At 50.1% G+C, this 16,397-nt stretch overlaps 1 protein-coding gene across 1 annotated transcript in view; it reads left to right on the top strand.

Annotated features, from left to right (window-relative positions):
• Tspear (thrombospondin type laminin G domain and EAR repeats) overlaps positions 1 to 14,752 on the top strand; it is a 163,417-nt gene extending 148,665 nt beyond the window's left edge. Inside the window, exons 8-12 of the mRNA XM_032888604.1 lie at positions 1,859 to 2,045; positions 3,652 to 3,881; positions 7,545 to 7,732; positions 9,199 to 9,300; positions 14,471 to 14,752. Coding sequence (XP_032744495.1) covers positions 1,859 to 2,045; positions 3,652 to 3,881; positions 7,545 to 7,732; positions 9,199 to 9,300; positions 14,471 to 14,624 — 861 coding nt within the window. The 3' untranslated portion in view covers positions 14,625 to 14,752. The remainder of the gene's footprint in view (positions 1 to 1,858; positions 2,046 to 3,651; positions 3,882 to 7,544; positions 7,733 to 9,198; positions 9,301 to 14,470) is intronic.
• The last annotated feature ends 1,645 nt before the right edge of the window (positions 14,753 to 16,397 follow it).

Here is a 16,397-nt window from a genome sequence, read left to right on the forward strand (position 1 = left end):
AGACTGGAGGTGGGGAAGTGGCTTGGTTGGTAGTGTTTGCCCAGCATGCACAGATCCCTGAGTTCTCCAGCACCACATAAACTGGGTATGACGTTGTCTTAGTCAGGATTTGTATTCCTGCACGAAACATCATAACCACTGTCTTGGGTAGGGTTTTATTGCTGTGAGCAGACACCATGACCAATGCAAGTTTTATAAAGGACAACATTTGATTGGAGTTGGCTCACAGGTTCAGAGGTTCAGTCCATTATCATCAAGGTGGGAGCATGGCAGCATCCAGGCAGGCATGGTGCAGGAGGAGCTGAGTTCTACATCTTCATCCAAAGAAAGCCAGGGACAGACTGAGCATCCCCAGGCAGCTAGATGGAGGCTTTCCAAGCCCACCCCCACCTTGACACAGTTCCTCCAACAAGGCCACGCCTTCTAATAGTGCTGCTTCCTGGGCCAAGCACATGCAAACCGTCACAACCACGAAGCAAGTTGGGGAGGAAAGGGTTTATTCAGCTTACACTTTCCTGTTGCTGTTCATCACCAAAGGAAGTCAGGACTGGAACTCACACAGGGCAGGAAGCAGGAGCTGATGTAGAGGCCATGGAGGGATGTTTCTTACTGGCTTGCTTCCCCTGGCTTGCTCAGCTTGCTGTCTTATAGAACCCTAGACCACCAGCCCAGGGATGGCACCACCCACAAGGGGCTGGGCCTTCCTCTCTTGATCACTAATTGAGAAAATGCCTTACAGCTGGGTCTCATGGAGGCATTTCCTCAACAGAGGCCCCTCTCTCTGTGATAACTCCAGCTTATGTCAAGTTGCCGCACAAAACCAGCCAGGACAGATGTATAATTACCTTATAATCGGTCAGGGAATGGAGACAGGAGGATCAGACATTCAAAATCATCCCCAGTTTGAGAGTTTGAGGCCAGCCCGGGCTATGTTAGACCATTGCAATGCAGGGCACATCTCAGAGTCAGTATCTTATCTACCACACTGGCTACCCGGGATGTGAAAATGGATGTTAGTACCAGCTCTCTGGAGGTCAAGGCCTGAGGGGTAGGCCTTGGGTAGTAGTCCCTTCCACCTGGGCTGGAGCGAGCAGAGGACCTGGACAGGGAGAAGGGCATTCACACCAGGAGAGGGCGTTCACACCAGGAGAGGGCGTTCACACCAGGAGGGGTATTCACACCTGGAGAGGGCATTCACACCAGGAGGGGGCATTCACACCTGGAGAGGGCGTTCACATCTGGAGAGGGCATTCACACCAGGAGGGGGCATTCATACCAGGCGAGGGCGTTCACATCATGGCAGGAGAAGGGAATGTTTCCTTCCAAACTCCCACAGCCTGCATGGCAGGATGTTATCCTGAGGATGGCATTGTGTAGCTGTCTCCAAGGGCTCTAGCTCAGCAGAGGGCCCACCCCAGACACTAGGTAAAACCTGCTGCCACCCAATAGGGATACAATGTGTCCAGTGGTGGTAATATGGGTAGGTTCTTCCTAATGAAAGTTTTTCTTTTTGTGTGTGATGGGAAAAAAATAGTAAGTTTGCAGTCAAGAAATACCAGGAAACAGAAACAAGGGAAGGAGACATTTTGTCCCTAAACAAATGCGTGCTTTCTTTCTTTTGCATGTGGAGCGATGCACACGATATCACATGGGAGCTTAAAGCCATGCTTTCTGTCCCTGGGAGAGCCACATAACCATGCAACGTCGAGCTCTGAGCATGTCTAAGCACCAGGACTCTCGTATTCACTCAGCCTGCCCTGTATCCTTCCCTGTAGATGTGGGGAAGGTGCTGATGTTCAAACTCGTGCGGATTGAGCTCCTGGTCTGGTGCCAACATAAGATAACGCTTCTCTTTCAGATCTTCCTGGCCGTGGCTAACTTTGGGCCAAATGAAAGGGGTCAGGAGTTCTCAGTCATCTACAAATGGAGCCCCAGAAAGCTGAAGTTCACCCTTTACCAGAGGATCGCCACCCACAGCGCCCGTGACTGGGAGGCCTTTGCGGTGGACGGAGAGCACTTCCTGGTGGTGGCCAACCATCGAGAAGGTAAGGCAAGTGTGGCCTTTAACCTAGAAGGAAACCATCGCATGGTTTGTGAGCAGGGTGAATTTTTCATCCTCTTAAAAAAAAAAAAAATATATATATATATATATATATATTAAATTGGAGCTGGGAAATGGCTCTGTCAGTAAAGTGCTGTCTCTCAAGCATTAGAACCTGAGTTTGACACCTAGCACCTATGAAAAATAGCTAAGCATGATTCATGCCTTTGTAATCCCAGCACTAGGGTAGAGGATCCCAGGAAATCACTGCATCCACTGTAGCTTGATTGGTGAAACCCCGCCAGGCCATTGAAAGACCTTACCTCAAAAAGACAAGCTGAGGAATAACACTGGAGATTGACCTGTAGCCTCTACATGGACATGTCATATGTACATATGCACCACACACACACACACATGTGCACACACACACACACACACTAAGTCATGCTTGACCTGTTTCCCACAGCTTAGCCCTGAAATACATGTCAGAGGTAGGCCACATAAACTCCATCATAGCTGCGTATCACCTAGGTTAGGAAAACAGCGAAGCCACAAGATTTCTACCCACCAGAGAAGCCACTGAGCCCCGGGTGTGGACTGTATCCATCAATTTGCCTCTTAATTGTGAGGAGGAGTCAAGTCGACACAGCTAGCCAGTGACATACTGACCATAAACCAGGGCAGTAGAAGCAGCATTAACGTCAATGGGTGTGTGGCCATGGAGGAAGCTGGTTAGGAGGCTGCTGTTGCTGCTTTCCTGAGAGCTCAGCATTCTGGCCTGGACTCCATAATGTCAGAGCAGGTGGCCCAACTCTTCCCAAACCAAGGATGGACGTTTCAGGGGCCAACTGTATGGTTGCTCTGAACCGTCTCTCTGGAGACTTCCCAGCCCAGTATCCACCCAAGTATGCAGTGCACTAGGCAGCCTGGGAGGTGAAGCCTCAGCCACTGCACTCGGGGGGAGCCCAAGACCCCAACAGCAGGGTACCCCGAAGGGTGAGTGCTCCTGCAGAGGAGCACTGGAGAGGAGGACCATAAGGGAGGACCTTCGAGGAAGGACCATGGGAGAGCAGCCCCAGGGGTCTCCTCTAGGAGACACCACAAAGAGGGGATTATAGGGGAGGACCTCCAGGGAGCACCACAAGAGAGGGTCTCCAGGGAACATCATAGGAGATGCATCCCAGGAGCATGAGGAGGGAGGACCTCTCCAAAGGGCACCATGGGGAGGGCTTCCATAGATCATCACGAGAGAGAAACATCTGGGGAGCACTATTCACGGAAGACTTCCAGGGAGCACCATGGGGGAGAAGTTCCAGACAAAGAGAGGGTGATATGAGCAGGTCTGACCTATTAGGGCAGGGAGGGGCCAAGGCAGGAGGAGGTGAGGCTGGAGGTGTGTAGGGCTCAGATGGGGAAAGGTCAAGATGGCCTGTAGTTTTTTTCTTTTGCCCCCGTAGGCTCAGGCTGGGGGAAGAGGCTGACCGAGGGGTGCAGTAATGGAGGGACTTGGGGATACAGGGAATGTGCATAGCAGCTGTCTGTGCCCTGGCCAAGCTGTGAACCCCAGGGAACAGCGCCCCTCCCCCCAGCACTGACCTTGGTTCCAGGGGACAACCACAACATCGACAGCGTGGTCTACAGGTGGAACCCCAGCAGCCAGCTCTTTGAAGCCAACCAATCTATTGCCACGTCCGGTGCCTACGACTGGGAGTTCTTCACCGTGGGGCCTTACTCCTTCCTGGTGGTGGCCAACACCTTCAATGGCACCTCCACCCAGGTGCATTCCCACCTGTACATCTGGCTTGTCGGTGCCTTCCAGCTCTTCCAGTCATTCCTGGTAAGGAGTCCAAGTTCTCTAGTGCACGGTGCCAGGGACCCACCCCATGTGCAGTGTATGCCTGCTGGATGGGATGGCCAAGGGGCAAGTCTCTTTGAAAGCCAGCATAGTGTGGCCATGGCACTAGTGCCCAAGTGCCTGTCCTTTCTGAATGCTACAGGCCAGGTGTCTTCCTAAATTGTCTGAGTCCTCCAAGTGTCTTTCCAGCTGGTCCAAGCCCTCCAGGTGTTTTTCCAGGTGGTCTGAGCCCTCCAGGTGTTTTTCCAGGTGGTCTGAGCCCTCCAGGTGTCTTCCCAGGTGCTCTGAGCCCTCACTGCTTCTATGGCCACCTGTGCTGTTGTTGAGTCTGGGCTACTAAGAAAGGAACCCTGGGCGCTCACAACAGGCCTCCCCATGGGCCACAGCCCCCCTGTTCTGATCAGTCAGTGTCTGTGACACTCCAGTCTACCAGGTATAGCAAGGCAACTTGCACTAACCAGGGGCAGAGGGGATCTGGTGGGGGCATAGTGTCCCCTTTTAACTTGAAAGCCCCTTGGCTGGTCCACCACCGCTACAGGCAAGACCTCTGAGTATTTAGTTTTGTGGCACAACACAGTTTTATGATTGACAGTCTGTCCATGAGGGCTGGCTGCACTGAACGGCAATAGCTTTGCCAAGACTAGCGGAGCTCCCAGCAGTGACCTTAGTGGAGGGCACAGGCACAGCCAGAGGGCAGCAGCCACTCTGCATTTAGCACAGGGTCAAAGCAGAACCCTGCGTGCTGCAGAGGAGGGCTGCCCCAAGAGTGACTCTGCTGAAGGAGGTGGGAGGGGCACACACAGCTAGAACAGAGCAGCCCAGAGCAGGGTACAGAGGCAGATGCAGCTGGAAGCCGCTAGCCACCGGGAATCCCCTGAGTGTGCCTGCAAGCTGTGGGGACACACCCACCTCTTCAGGGCAGGCCTTTCTGGAAAGGTTTGAGGTGCAAGAACTCCAACCTGACAAGCTCTATCCGTAGGGCAGGCACTTCCAGGGCACCATGGGTAAGTACACAGTGGTTCAAAGGGAGACTCCAGACGTCAGGAATCTTACAGCCACAGGTGCAAGTGGGGGACAGTGGAGTGGTGCAGAAAGAGACTCCTTAAAGTTTTGTGGTTTTTTAGCCTTTTTTCCCTGGAGCTGAGGACCGAACCCAGGGCCTTGCGCTTGCTAGGCAGGTGCTCTACCACTGAGTTAAATCCCCAAACCCGAAAGAGATTCCTTAAAGGTGCATTCTTTAGCCACACCCTCCAGTGTTTCAAGCCTCAAGTTAGAAATGCTAGAGACGTCCATTTCTTACTGCTTCAACAGAATACCTGAAGCAGGGTGATTTGTAAACAAAGGAAGTTTACTTGACTCACTGGTCCGGAGGCTGGAAGCTCAAGGACATGACCCTTGGAAAGAACAAAGTGCTGCTTCTACACGGGGCAGAGAGTGGAAGGATGAGTGGAGTGGAAGAGACAAAGCAGGAGAGCTACCACACCACGGCATACCAGCACGGCATACCAGCACATTCTCGTGACCTCAAAAAAAAAAAAAAAAAAAAAAAAAAAAAGACACTCACTCTGCACTCGACCCAGACAAGCCTGGCAGACCTCATCTTCCCAACTAAATAGGGTCCCGAACCTCTATGTGAGTTTTCCGGGACATGACTCCTGGACCTCTTGTCCTCTAGAGTCTCATTCCTCAGATGAATCTCATTTTGAGGCTCTCAGGCTTTCCTGGATCAATCTCCCAGCAGCCTCCTCTCTGGATCCCCAGCTGTTTCTTGCCCACTACCTGCGCGGCTGAGCTCAGCCATTGGCGCCCTCTGTCGGCCATGGAGAGAATGCTATTATGTTCTGCCAGACCATGATCAGCCAGGGAACAGGAGCTCTTGAGTAGTGTACAGAAAAGGAGTTAACTGACCTATACTAAGGGGAGGTAAAACACCTCCAGAGAAGGGCTTGAAGGTGGCTCAGTATGTAAAGGGCTTACCTACCATTTAGTTCCTAGAACCCTTGTAGAAAAGTTAGGAGTGAGCCAGGCAGTGGTAGCACACGCCTTTAATCACAGTACTGGGAGGCAGAGGCAGGTGAATCTGTGAGTTCGAGGCCAGCCTGGTCTGCAGAGTGAGTTCCAGGACAGCCAGGGCTACACAGAGAAACTCAGTCTTGGAGAAAAAAAAGATCAACAAAAGTAAGGTGTGTACTAAGCTTATAATCTTAAGTTCTAGAGAGACAGAGATAAGTGATCCCCGGGGCTCGACCATAGCTTAATCGATGAACCCCAGGTCCCACAAAGAGGCCCTCTTTCAAAACAAAACAAAACAAAACAAAACAAAACGACAAAAAAATCCCAAAGTAAATGGTTACTGGCTAATAATACTTGAGGTTGACCTCTGACCTCCACATACATGTGCACACGTATGTATGTACACTGCACATAGGAACACACACGTGGAAGTTCCAGAGCTATTTCCCACACTGGCTGTGCAAGATGCCTTTCAAAGCAGGAAGCTCCTTGGCATCAGTTGAAGCAAGGGCATGCAACTGACCGGTCTGGAGCACAATTTACAGCATGGCTCACTCTGTCCCCAGCTAGGACAACCTGGGTCAGCCCCAGGAGAGCCTGCCTTGTTCAGAGAAACAGCCTGCTGGACAGCTAAGGGTTTCTACTGGCTGTGTGACTTGAATATCCCTGTCCTGGGTTCGGGTCCCCATTGCTCAATGAGAATCCCAACAGATGCTGACCTGGGACATAGGGGGATCACGTAACCAGCATTCCAGTCAGCTGTACCCAAATGCAGGCTTCGTCCCTGTCCCCATAGGGTTTGTGTCGCTGGCTAGTACACATGGTGATGCCTTAAAGCAGTTGCATGTGCCCTTTTCTCCCTCTGAGGAGAGTTGAGCTTCTAACAATTAGCTGTTGGTCCCATTGGCCTCTGGAAGTTAGGTTCTAGCCTTTGATTTTAGTTCCAGGCCCCAGTTCTGCACCCTCCACTTTCCTCGCTCCTGGGCAGCCTTTCTGTGGAAGCCCTGAGACCGCACAATGGCGGCCTTGCCCCTCTGATGGACTGTGGCTCCTGATCCTAGCTCCTCCTCTTGCACAGGCTCCCCCTCCTGATCTGCCACATCCAGAGCTCACCCGTCACCTCCACAAGGCAGCTCCTCTCTTTGTATAGGTCAGGGCGGAAGATACAGACTGAAGAACCAAGTTGCTAAGACTTCAGAGCCCTTGGCTCTGGCTTAAGGTTCCTGAACACTGGTAGAGCACTGTCCTCAAACTTAGACCCCCATATAGGCTAGCACGTCCCCCCTCCCATGCCCTGGCCCCCTACTCTGCTGTCTTCCTAGGCAGTCACATACCTACTAGGGCTTTCCTGGTGACATTTCCTCTCCTGGACCAGGATTGTGAATGTCTCTAGCCCTCTCCTTCCATGTAGGCCCTTCATACAAATGGGTCTGTACAGCTTCAGGTCCGTGGTAAGGACTCCATTTCCCCCACTACCTCACACCTCCTGGGGCTGAGTGACCTCTGGAGCAAGCAGGCAGAGGAACTCTGTTTTGGACTCTGGGTAAAAGGATGGCAGGCAGGTGGCCTTAGTGGTGATGACATAGGTGGCATCCTCACCGGGCCTCCCCCACCACTCTTCATTTACTCCAGACATTCGGTGCTGCGGACTGGGAGGTCTTCCACATTGGAGAGAGGATCTTCCTCGCCGTGGCAAACAGTCACAGCTACGACGTGCAGATGCAGGCACAAAATGACACCTACATCCTCAGTTCCGTCATCTACGAGCTGAACGTCACCGCTCAGACCTTCGTCAAGTTCCAGGACATCCCCACCTGCAGGTACCAACCAGGTGGTTGTAAGGGCAGAGCGAGTCCCCGGGTGGGCAGTACAAGAAAGACCTGCTGGGGGGGACATCCCCAACTTCCTCCCAGGATACCTGGCCAGAGCAGGTAGACAGAACAATGAGGACCATCCCCACAGCTGGCCCTGTATCCGTGGCTGCTTTCTTCTCACAAGAAAAGCCTAGCGATGTGAGTTCACCAAGAGAAGTCCAGCGCCTCCACAAGGAGAAAGGGTTTGTCTGTCATGACATAGGGGTGAGCATTAGCAAGGTCCAGGAGCTCAGACAGGTGTCCCCTCCCACCATCCCCTGCAAGATTCTGACCCACCTGCTCTGCAGGGCCAGCACTGAGCTGTCCCCACCCACATGGCTGTCTCCCTACAGCCAAGTAGATGAATGTACAGGGCTGAGTTTCAGGCTAGACCCAGTGTGGTTTACCAACCCAGAGTGCAGCAGGAGCTCCAGGTTCTTTATTCCTCAAGAGCTATTAGAGACATTCACAGCCCCTCCTGAGTGCCAGGCACTCCTCAGTCTGAGATAGAGAACACAGAGGGAATTTAGTCTTCAAAGAAAGCGCTCTAAGGTCAACAACAGTCAAGTCAAAAGGTACTGTGTGTTCATGGGGATGCATGGCTATAAAGGTGCAAGGGGGATCGTGGCAAGGCAGCACAGATGGGTGGCCCCCAAAACAGCCTTCCTGGCTGTGGTCCAGGGAGTTAAGAAAGGGATGAGGGACCTTCGACGTCGGCCTAATCTCTTTATTTCTATTTATTTATTTACTTATTTTTATAAATTGATTTATTTATTGTATGTATGTGAGTACACTGTAGGTGTCTCCAGACACCAGAAGAGGGCATCAGATCCCATTGCAGATGGTCGTGAGCCACCATGTGGTTGCTGGGATTTGAACTCAGGACCTCTGGAAGAGCAGTCAGTGCTCTTAACCACTGAGCCATTTCTCCAGCCCTCGGCCCAATCTTTTGATTGACAGGTTACCCACAATGCTTTGAAAATCTCATATTTTCCCACCCCACCCCCAGAGCTGAGGAATGAACCCAGGACCTTTTGCTTGCAAGCGCTGTACCACTGAGCTAAATCCCCAACCCCTTTAAATTAATTTTTTTGTTCTGTTCCATTTTCAATTCGTTTTTGAGTGTGCATTGGTGCTTTGCCTGCACGTATGCTGTGTGAAGATGCCAGATCCCCTGGAACTAGACAGTTGGGCGCTGCTCCATAGGTGCTGGGAATTGAACCCAGGTCCTCTGGAAGAGCAGACCGTGCGCTTAACTGCTGAGCCATCCCTCCAGCCCCAAGATAAATCTTAAAAAACAAAACAATGGAAGACGTTGCACAGCAGGAGAGTGAGGTGTAACTCAGGAGACAAGACCGTCGCAGAATCCAACATGGGGCGGGCATTGGCTCTGCAAAAGCATTAGTGTCTTCACCCGCCCTCTGTCTCCTCAGCGCGCTGGACTGGGAGTTCTTCTCGGTGGGAGAAGATCACTTTCTGGTGGTTGCGAACTCCTTTGACGGAAACACCTTCTCAGTGAACAGTATTATTTACAGGTAAGGACAGGGATCATCCTCCCATCTCAGGGTTCATAGTGTGGGGATGGGGGAGGGGAATTTCCATTCCCTTCGGGGGGGGGGCAGAGCGGAAGGTGACCCCTGGCTCAGAACAAGTCAAGACCATCAGCCTGAGGGTGCGCTTTCCCAAGTCCGACAAGGACAGGAAATCTGTCACCAGGCTGTATCAACGACATCCCGAGGGCCATGCCCCTCAGGTAAACACTGTCAGCTAACGATGCGTGGATGGATGGGCAAATTAGTGGGAATTTATGGGGCCTGGTTTTCCTCTAATATTGAGACACTCCCCTTGCTTTTTTTTTTTGTCTAGTTGTTTTTTTTTTTAAGAATTATTTATTTTATGTGTGTGAGTACACTGTCGCTGTCTTCAGCCACACCAGAAGAGGGCATCGGGTCTCATTACAGATGGTTGTGAGCCACCATGTGGTTGCTGGGAATTGAACTCAGGACCTCTGGAAGAGCAGTCGGTGCTCTTAATCACTGAGCCATCTCTCCAGCCCTGTCTAGTAGTTTTTGAGTGCTTAACCACGAGTGGGGTGGGCTGTGTTCCCAGCCCTTTATCAGTCACCTGAAAACACTGCCAAATGGCTTTAAAGGGAGGAGTCTCAGGGCCCTAGCCACACTGGCTGTCTTTTCCATGAAGGTAGTGGCACCCTTACCTGGTAAGGCTTCAACTGCTTAGTTGGTCGCCTAACTAGCTCAAAGTTCCAGAACTATCTTGGACAGCAGCAGTGGCAGCTAACCGTTCTGCTTGTGGCTTTGATCTAAACTTTTTTTTTTTTTAAGATTTATTTATTTATTCTATATAAGTACGCTGTAGCTGTCTTCAGACACACCAGAAGAGGGCATCAGACCTCATCACAGATGATTGTGAGCCACCATGTGGTTGCTGGGATTTGAACTCAGGACCTCTGGAAGAGCAGTCAGTGCTCTAACCACTGAGCCATCTCTCCAGCCCTGTGGCTTTGACCTAAACGTCACAGCTAGGGAGGTGCCTTAGCCCGCCTGGCTCCTGATTTCCCTAGGCGTCCATAGCACTTGGGGTGGGAGAGGTTGACCTGCTGGTGTGATGACAGACAGTGAGAGATTTGTTCTGAGCGGAGCCACTGAGGTCAGACTCAGACTTTCTTCATCCCAGTTTCCAATTGCTGACTCGGAATTTCTGCAGCCTTCTGGATTCCAATTGTAGCTCAGACTGGTTTCTGAGAGGAAGGGAAGTCTGTCTGTGACACCCTGTAGTAGTCTATAACTTTACAAGAATACGATGCAGCTTGTCTCTGCACTGCCGCCAGGACAGTTTCTGGGACCTCTTTGTGACCCATCTCCCTCACACTTACCTGCTTCTTCAGGTCTCCGCTCTCCTGAAATGCTTCGGTCACCTTCAGTTTATTAGAAAGTTAGGGCTTTGCTTGGACTTTCAGATTCATTGCTGTGGTCTTTTGAACATGACAGAGGTTTGTTAAAGGAGAGATGGCTCGGTGGCTAAGAGCACTTGCTGCTCTTTCAGAAAACTCCCAATTCGGTTCTCAGAACCCACATGGTAACTCCCAACCATTCATAACTCCAATTCCACGCACACGGTCTGGGAAGGTCACAGGACTATTCAAAATTGCAGGACACACGCACGCACGCACACACACATGCATAAAATAAATTTAAGAGAAAAGTAAATTCACGTCATGCCACAGACCGTTGAGGCACCCAGGGGGACTGGTTTCAGTTGGGCACGGATTCAGCGAATGACAAACAGACACAGACACAAGGTGGTCTTGGATCTGAGTGCGATTTTTCTATTCAAGCATCAGACTTTTATAATCATAAATCGAAGCAAAAAGCAATGTTGCATATACACAGGAACAGAAAGGACAAAGGTCCCCGGGAATGGTTTTACAATGTTCTTATTAGATATTCATAGATTGGACCCAACTCCAAGAAATCAGTAAACTATTCATTTGCAAGGCTCGTGTGAAGTTGATGTTATCTCTAACGTTTGAGACAGTAGCCAAGTTGGCAAGCCACTCAGTGGTACCTGTGGTCAGCAGTCAACTATCTGAGATTTTACGGTAGCCTTCCTGTTGCTTTGTGAGCTGACAAATTAGATTCATCATATATGGGCTTCTTCCTAATTTCCTCTAATATATTTAATTCCAACACTAACTCTACTTAGGGGCTGCTGTAACTGTGTAATGATACCATCTCTATTCTCTTTAAATAATCAACACCATGGGGGTCACGACTGTGCCAATTTCCCCATAAATGGGAGTGAATAATGTGATACCTTTTCTCCGTTGTGATTGATTCATCGATTGCTAGATTCATCATAAACTCCTGTATATGGCAAGGGATCAGGGGGAGCACGCATTGGCCCCATCCTGCTTACAGGGGGGAAACCACCATCTCCCTGCTATAAGCCATGCCATCTACCATCCAGGAATCTCTTAGGGATGCCACAAAGCCCCCTCTTTTTAGAGATTTCAGGGTCCTATAAAGGAAACTCATAAGAGTGAGTGACTGGAATAATTTCCTGTCTAACCATCCCCACTCTTAAGGGCTGTATGTCTTTACAGGGGGCTCTGGTAAAGCAATTCTTACCGCTGTAGTTCAGTCAAAAGTCCCTATTCCATAATATAAACGGTGACATTTTCCCACAGAAAGGCCAAATCCAAAATAGGGTCAGTGGTTACCACTTTTGCACTTTCTGTGATCTTTCTTTGTCCATGGGAGGATAGTAGGGCAGAACATGCCCTGAGCAAAAGTACACAGGGTAGAAATGAGATAGCAAGAAAAGATGTTCCAAGCATGGCAGCCACAACGCGTGAAGCACGTATCCTTCTGAGAGCACAGCCAACCTCTTCAGGAGACTGACTTCCTTGAAGTCGTCACCTGGGGTGAGCATGCCAGGCTTTCGCCCAGTCACACAGACTCTACTGGAGGGAGTGTGGCAACGTTGAAGTATAATGGTGACCAAGAAACTTTTGAAAAGACTTGGGAGATGTCTCAGTGCCTACTGAAAAGGACCTAAGGTCAATCCCCACCCCCCACCCCACCTACGAAAGCCATCCCATGTGTGTAGTCCCAGCACTGGGGAGGTGGAGAGAAACCCATCTCTGGAGTTCTTTATTCAGCTGTGCCAGCCAATACGATGAGCTGTGGGTTCCGTGAGAGATCCTGAGAAAATGGGGGTGATTGAGAAAGATACCCCAAGTCTCTCTCTGACCTCCACACGCATGTGCATGCAAACCAGCACACACCACACACACAGGCACAGACATGATCACATATAACACACACATACACACATGAACACACACAGACACATACACATAGACACATACACATAGACACACATACACACATAGACACACACAGAAATACACGAACACACACATAGACATACACACATCACACGTATACACACATAGACACACACATGAACACACACACACATACAGACACATACACATAGATACACATAGATATTCACACACACAGACATGATCACATATAACACACACATACACACATGAACACACACAGACATAAACAAACACATACACATAGACACACATACACACATAGGCACACACAAATATACACAAACACACACATAGACATACATGCACACCACACGTATACACACATGGACACACACAGACATACACAAACATACCACACATACATACACACATACATACATACCACACATATACACACACATGCACATAAACAGACACAGACACACATACACATTGACACACACAAATATACACAAACATACACACACATAGACATACACACACATAGACACATAGAGACACATACACACACATAATCACATACACACCACACATACATACACATACACATACACACACATAGACACATAAGCACATATAGACACACATAGACATACACACACACACACACACACACACACACACAGAAATAGTGAAGGAAAAACCTGTTACTGTGTAAATAAACTAGGGTGGATTTTGCCTAAAATTGACAGGTGACTGGACTAACCTATGACTCAGTGGTAGGGCACTTGCCTGCTATGTCTGAGCCCTGATTCCACTGCAAAATAACTTTTTTAAAGATTTATTCATTTATTATATATAAGTACACTGTAGCTGCCTTCAGACACACCAGAAGAGGGCATCGAATCCTTTCACAGATGGTTGTGAGCCACCATGTGGCTGCTGGGAATTGAACTCAGGACCTCTGGAAGAGCAGTCAGTGCTCTTAACCGCTGAGCCATCTCTCCAGCCCGCAAAATAACTTTTTTAAAAGGCAGGTAGAATAGAATACAGCCCAGAACAACTAGAAATCTATAGTCACCTGATCCAATAAATTATTTAATTCCAAGTCAATGGAAAAGGATGTGTTGCGTATAAAATATCTCACAGAATTGCCTATCTACAACAGAGCAAAGATATAATTACTTTATTTCTATAGACAAAAATTAACTTTATACAGATTAAAAATCCAAACATAAGTTGGGCAGTGATGATGAATGCCTTTAATCCCAATGGTCGAGAGGCAGAGCAGGCAGATCTCTGAGTTCGAGACCAACCTGGTCTACAGAGGTAGTTCCAGGACAGCCAGAACTACACAGCGAAACCCCGTCTTGAAAAACAAGCAAAATCCAGATGTAAAACACTTCAACAAGAGAAGAGTAGAAACGCAAAATGATCTCCTGTCACAGTCAAGCATGGAGAAGGTGCCGTCTGGGTAGGTCGCAGAACTATTCAAAGTCAGAGAGGAGTCTCTCACCACACACAAGCCTCAACCCTGCCCATCAGTATCAAGCAGATGCTTTTAACCTAGGGAAACGGGTGAAAGCCTCGGGCAGGAATGTCCAGGAGGACACGGTGGAGGGCGTCACTGTGCTGAGATAGCCCAGCCCCACGGGTGGCAAGGCTGGCTCTCATAATGTGGCAAAGGCTGCCCTCACCTGCTGGGTTTGAGGATCAGCACCTTCTGATAAAATCGTGTTGGAAAATATTGACATCAGAGGCACTGTGGTTGCTCTGGGATCTGGGATGGGGGGCAGTTTCTCCCCTGGGCCTCAGTTTCCCCCTTGACCCTGGGAGCACCAGTGCCAAAGGAGGGGACCAGGGTGACGATCTCTCTTCTCTCTCTCTCTCAGGTGGCAAGGCTATGAGGGCTTCGTGGCAGTGCACAAACTCCCCACCTTCGGCTGTCGCGACTGGGAGGCCTTTAACACCACGGCTGGTTCTTACCTCATCTACTCCAGTGCCAAAGAGCCCCTCTCCAGGGTCCTGAAGCTGAGAACCGACTGAAGTCACCCTGGACCCCGCTGCCTCCCCTCCAACCCCCACCAGCTAGACGTGTGCAGCAGGCAGGACCCACCCAGCCCTCTCTGGTCCTGGGGCAGGTGGAGGTGTCTGTACACCTCTCTACTACACTCTCTGAGCTGGCTCTCCGCCCCCTCCCCCGGCTGGGGGGCGCTGTACCAGAACCACAGTCCTGGTGACTGGCGGCCATATTTCAGGTGACCCTGGGATCCTTCAGGCTGAGGCCCAGGGCTGCCACCCAATCTTGGTGCTCCCAGCCTGTTCCTGCAGGAATTCTGCCTTAAAGGGACAGTGGCTATTCACAGTTTACCTCAAATACATAGGCCCTAGAAGTCTCTAGGGCTCCAGCTCTCTCGGCTACCCCTGCTGTGCAGCCCCGATGCACGTGCCACGACCAACACCTATTTATTGTATCTTATCTATATGGAAATATATTTATATTGTTCTTTACAAAAAATCATGGATGGCGTCCTTTTTGGGGGTGGGGCTCAGTAGTGGACACATGCGGAGAAAAGCATCCTTCTGTGGGGGGGATTCTTCCCCAGATGTCAGTTTATTCATAAAAGCATGGGGTGGGGGTGGCAAAGTTAGATCAAGTCCTGTGTGATATGTCCCTCTCCTCCCTCGGGAGCCCCATCATGGGGACGTGGGTGGCTTCTCTAGCTGCACTCCAACACCAACAAGGCTGTGAGCTACTTATATACACACGGACCCAAGGCCTTCCAGAAATGGCCAGCTTGCTCCTTCCCATGGCTGGGCCAACCAAGAACCCGTATGCTTCTCTAGATAGTTCCAGACAGGCACAGATACATTTCAATCCTTTTTTTTTTTTTTTTTAAAGATTTATTTTTTATATATAAGTACACTGTAGCTGTCGTCTTCAGACACACCAGAAGAGGGCATCAGATTCCATTACAGATGGTTGTGAGCCACCATGTGGTTGCTGGGATTTGAACTCAGGACCTTTGGAAGAGCGGTCAGTGCTCTTAACCGCTGAGCCATCTCTCCAGCCCACATTTCAATCCTTGAAGGACGTCACAGAGGGCAGGGGCACTGAGTAGCGCAGGAAGCAATAAGGCCTTGAGGGATGTCCCTGTGGAAGATACAAGGGCACAGGCCTCCCACTTCACGTCCTGGAGTCCAGAAACCATTGTCAGAGTCGGAACCAGGAGGCACAGCCAGGACCAAGGCTGCTATGGGCACACTCAGGGGTTTTGCCAGGTTTAATGGCACTCTTAAGTGCCAGGTGGACTTCGAGCAAGGGGCCCGAACCACCTGTTTTATAGGTTAGATGTTGGCACCTGCATGGTCACCAGAGTATTGCTCAAGCATGACCGTGAAGCCGAGACTCTCTCTTACACACATGCATGCAGTTCACAGAGGCTGACACAAGAGAGCAGCACAGAAAGATAGAGCAGACGTACGCTCCAGGTAACTTTTTGGTTTTCTTGTTCGGGTTTTAATTTTCGTTAACACGGTCTCATGTAGCCCCTAAAATTTGCTATGTAGCTCAAACTGGCCTTGAGCTCCTGCTCCTCCTGCCTCAGCCTCCTAAGTGCTGGGGTTACAGATGTGTGACACCTCAGACTTCTAGTTCTTTCCCTAACGGCTGACTCCAAATCAGAAATGATGCAACCATAGGTTCTCTGGGGGGTGAAGGGGGAAAGCCAGCACTGACTGAAAAAGCCCGGAGCACACCAGCTCTCACACTGACCCAGGAAATAGGAAGCCCAGCCGGGCCAGCACAAGGAAAGAAAC

The sequence above is a fragment of the Rattus rattus genome, chromosome 18 (assembly GCF_011064425.1).
Source record: "Rattus rattus isolate New Zealand chromosome 18, Rrattus_CSIRO_v1, whole genome shotgun sequence".
Lineage (NCBI taxonomy): Eukaryota > Metazoa > Chordata > Mammalia > Rodentia > Muridae > Rattus > Rattus rattus.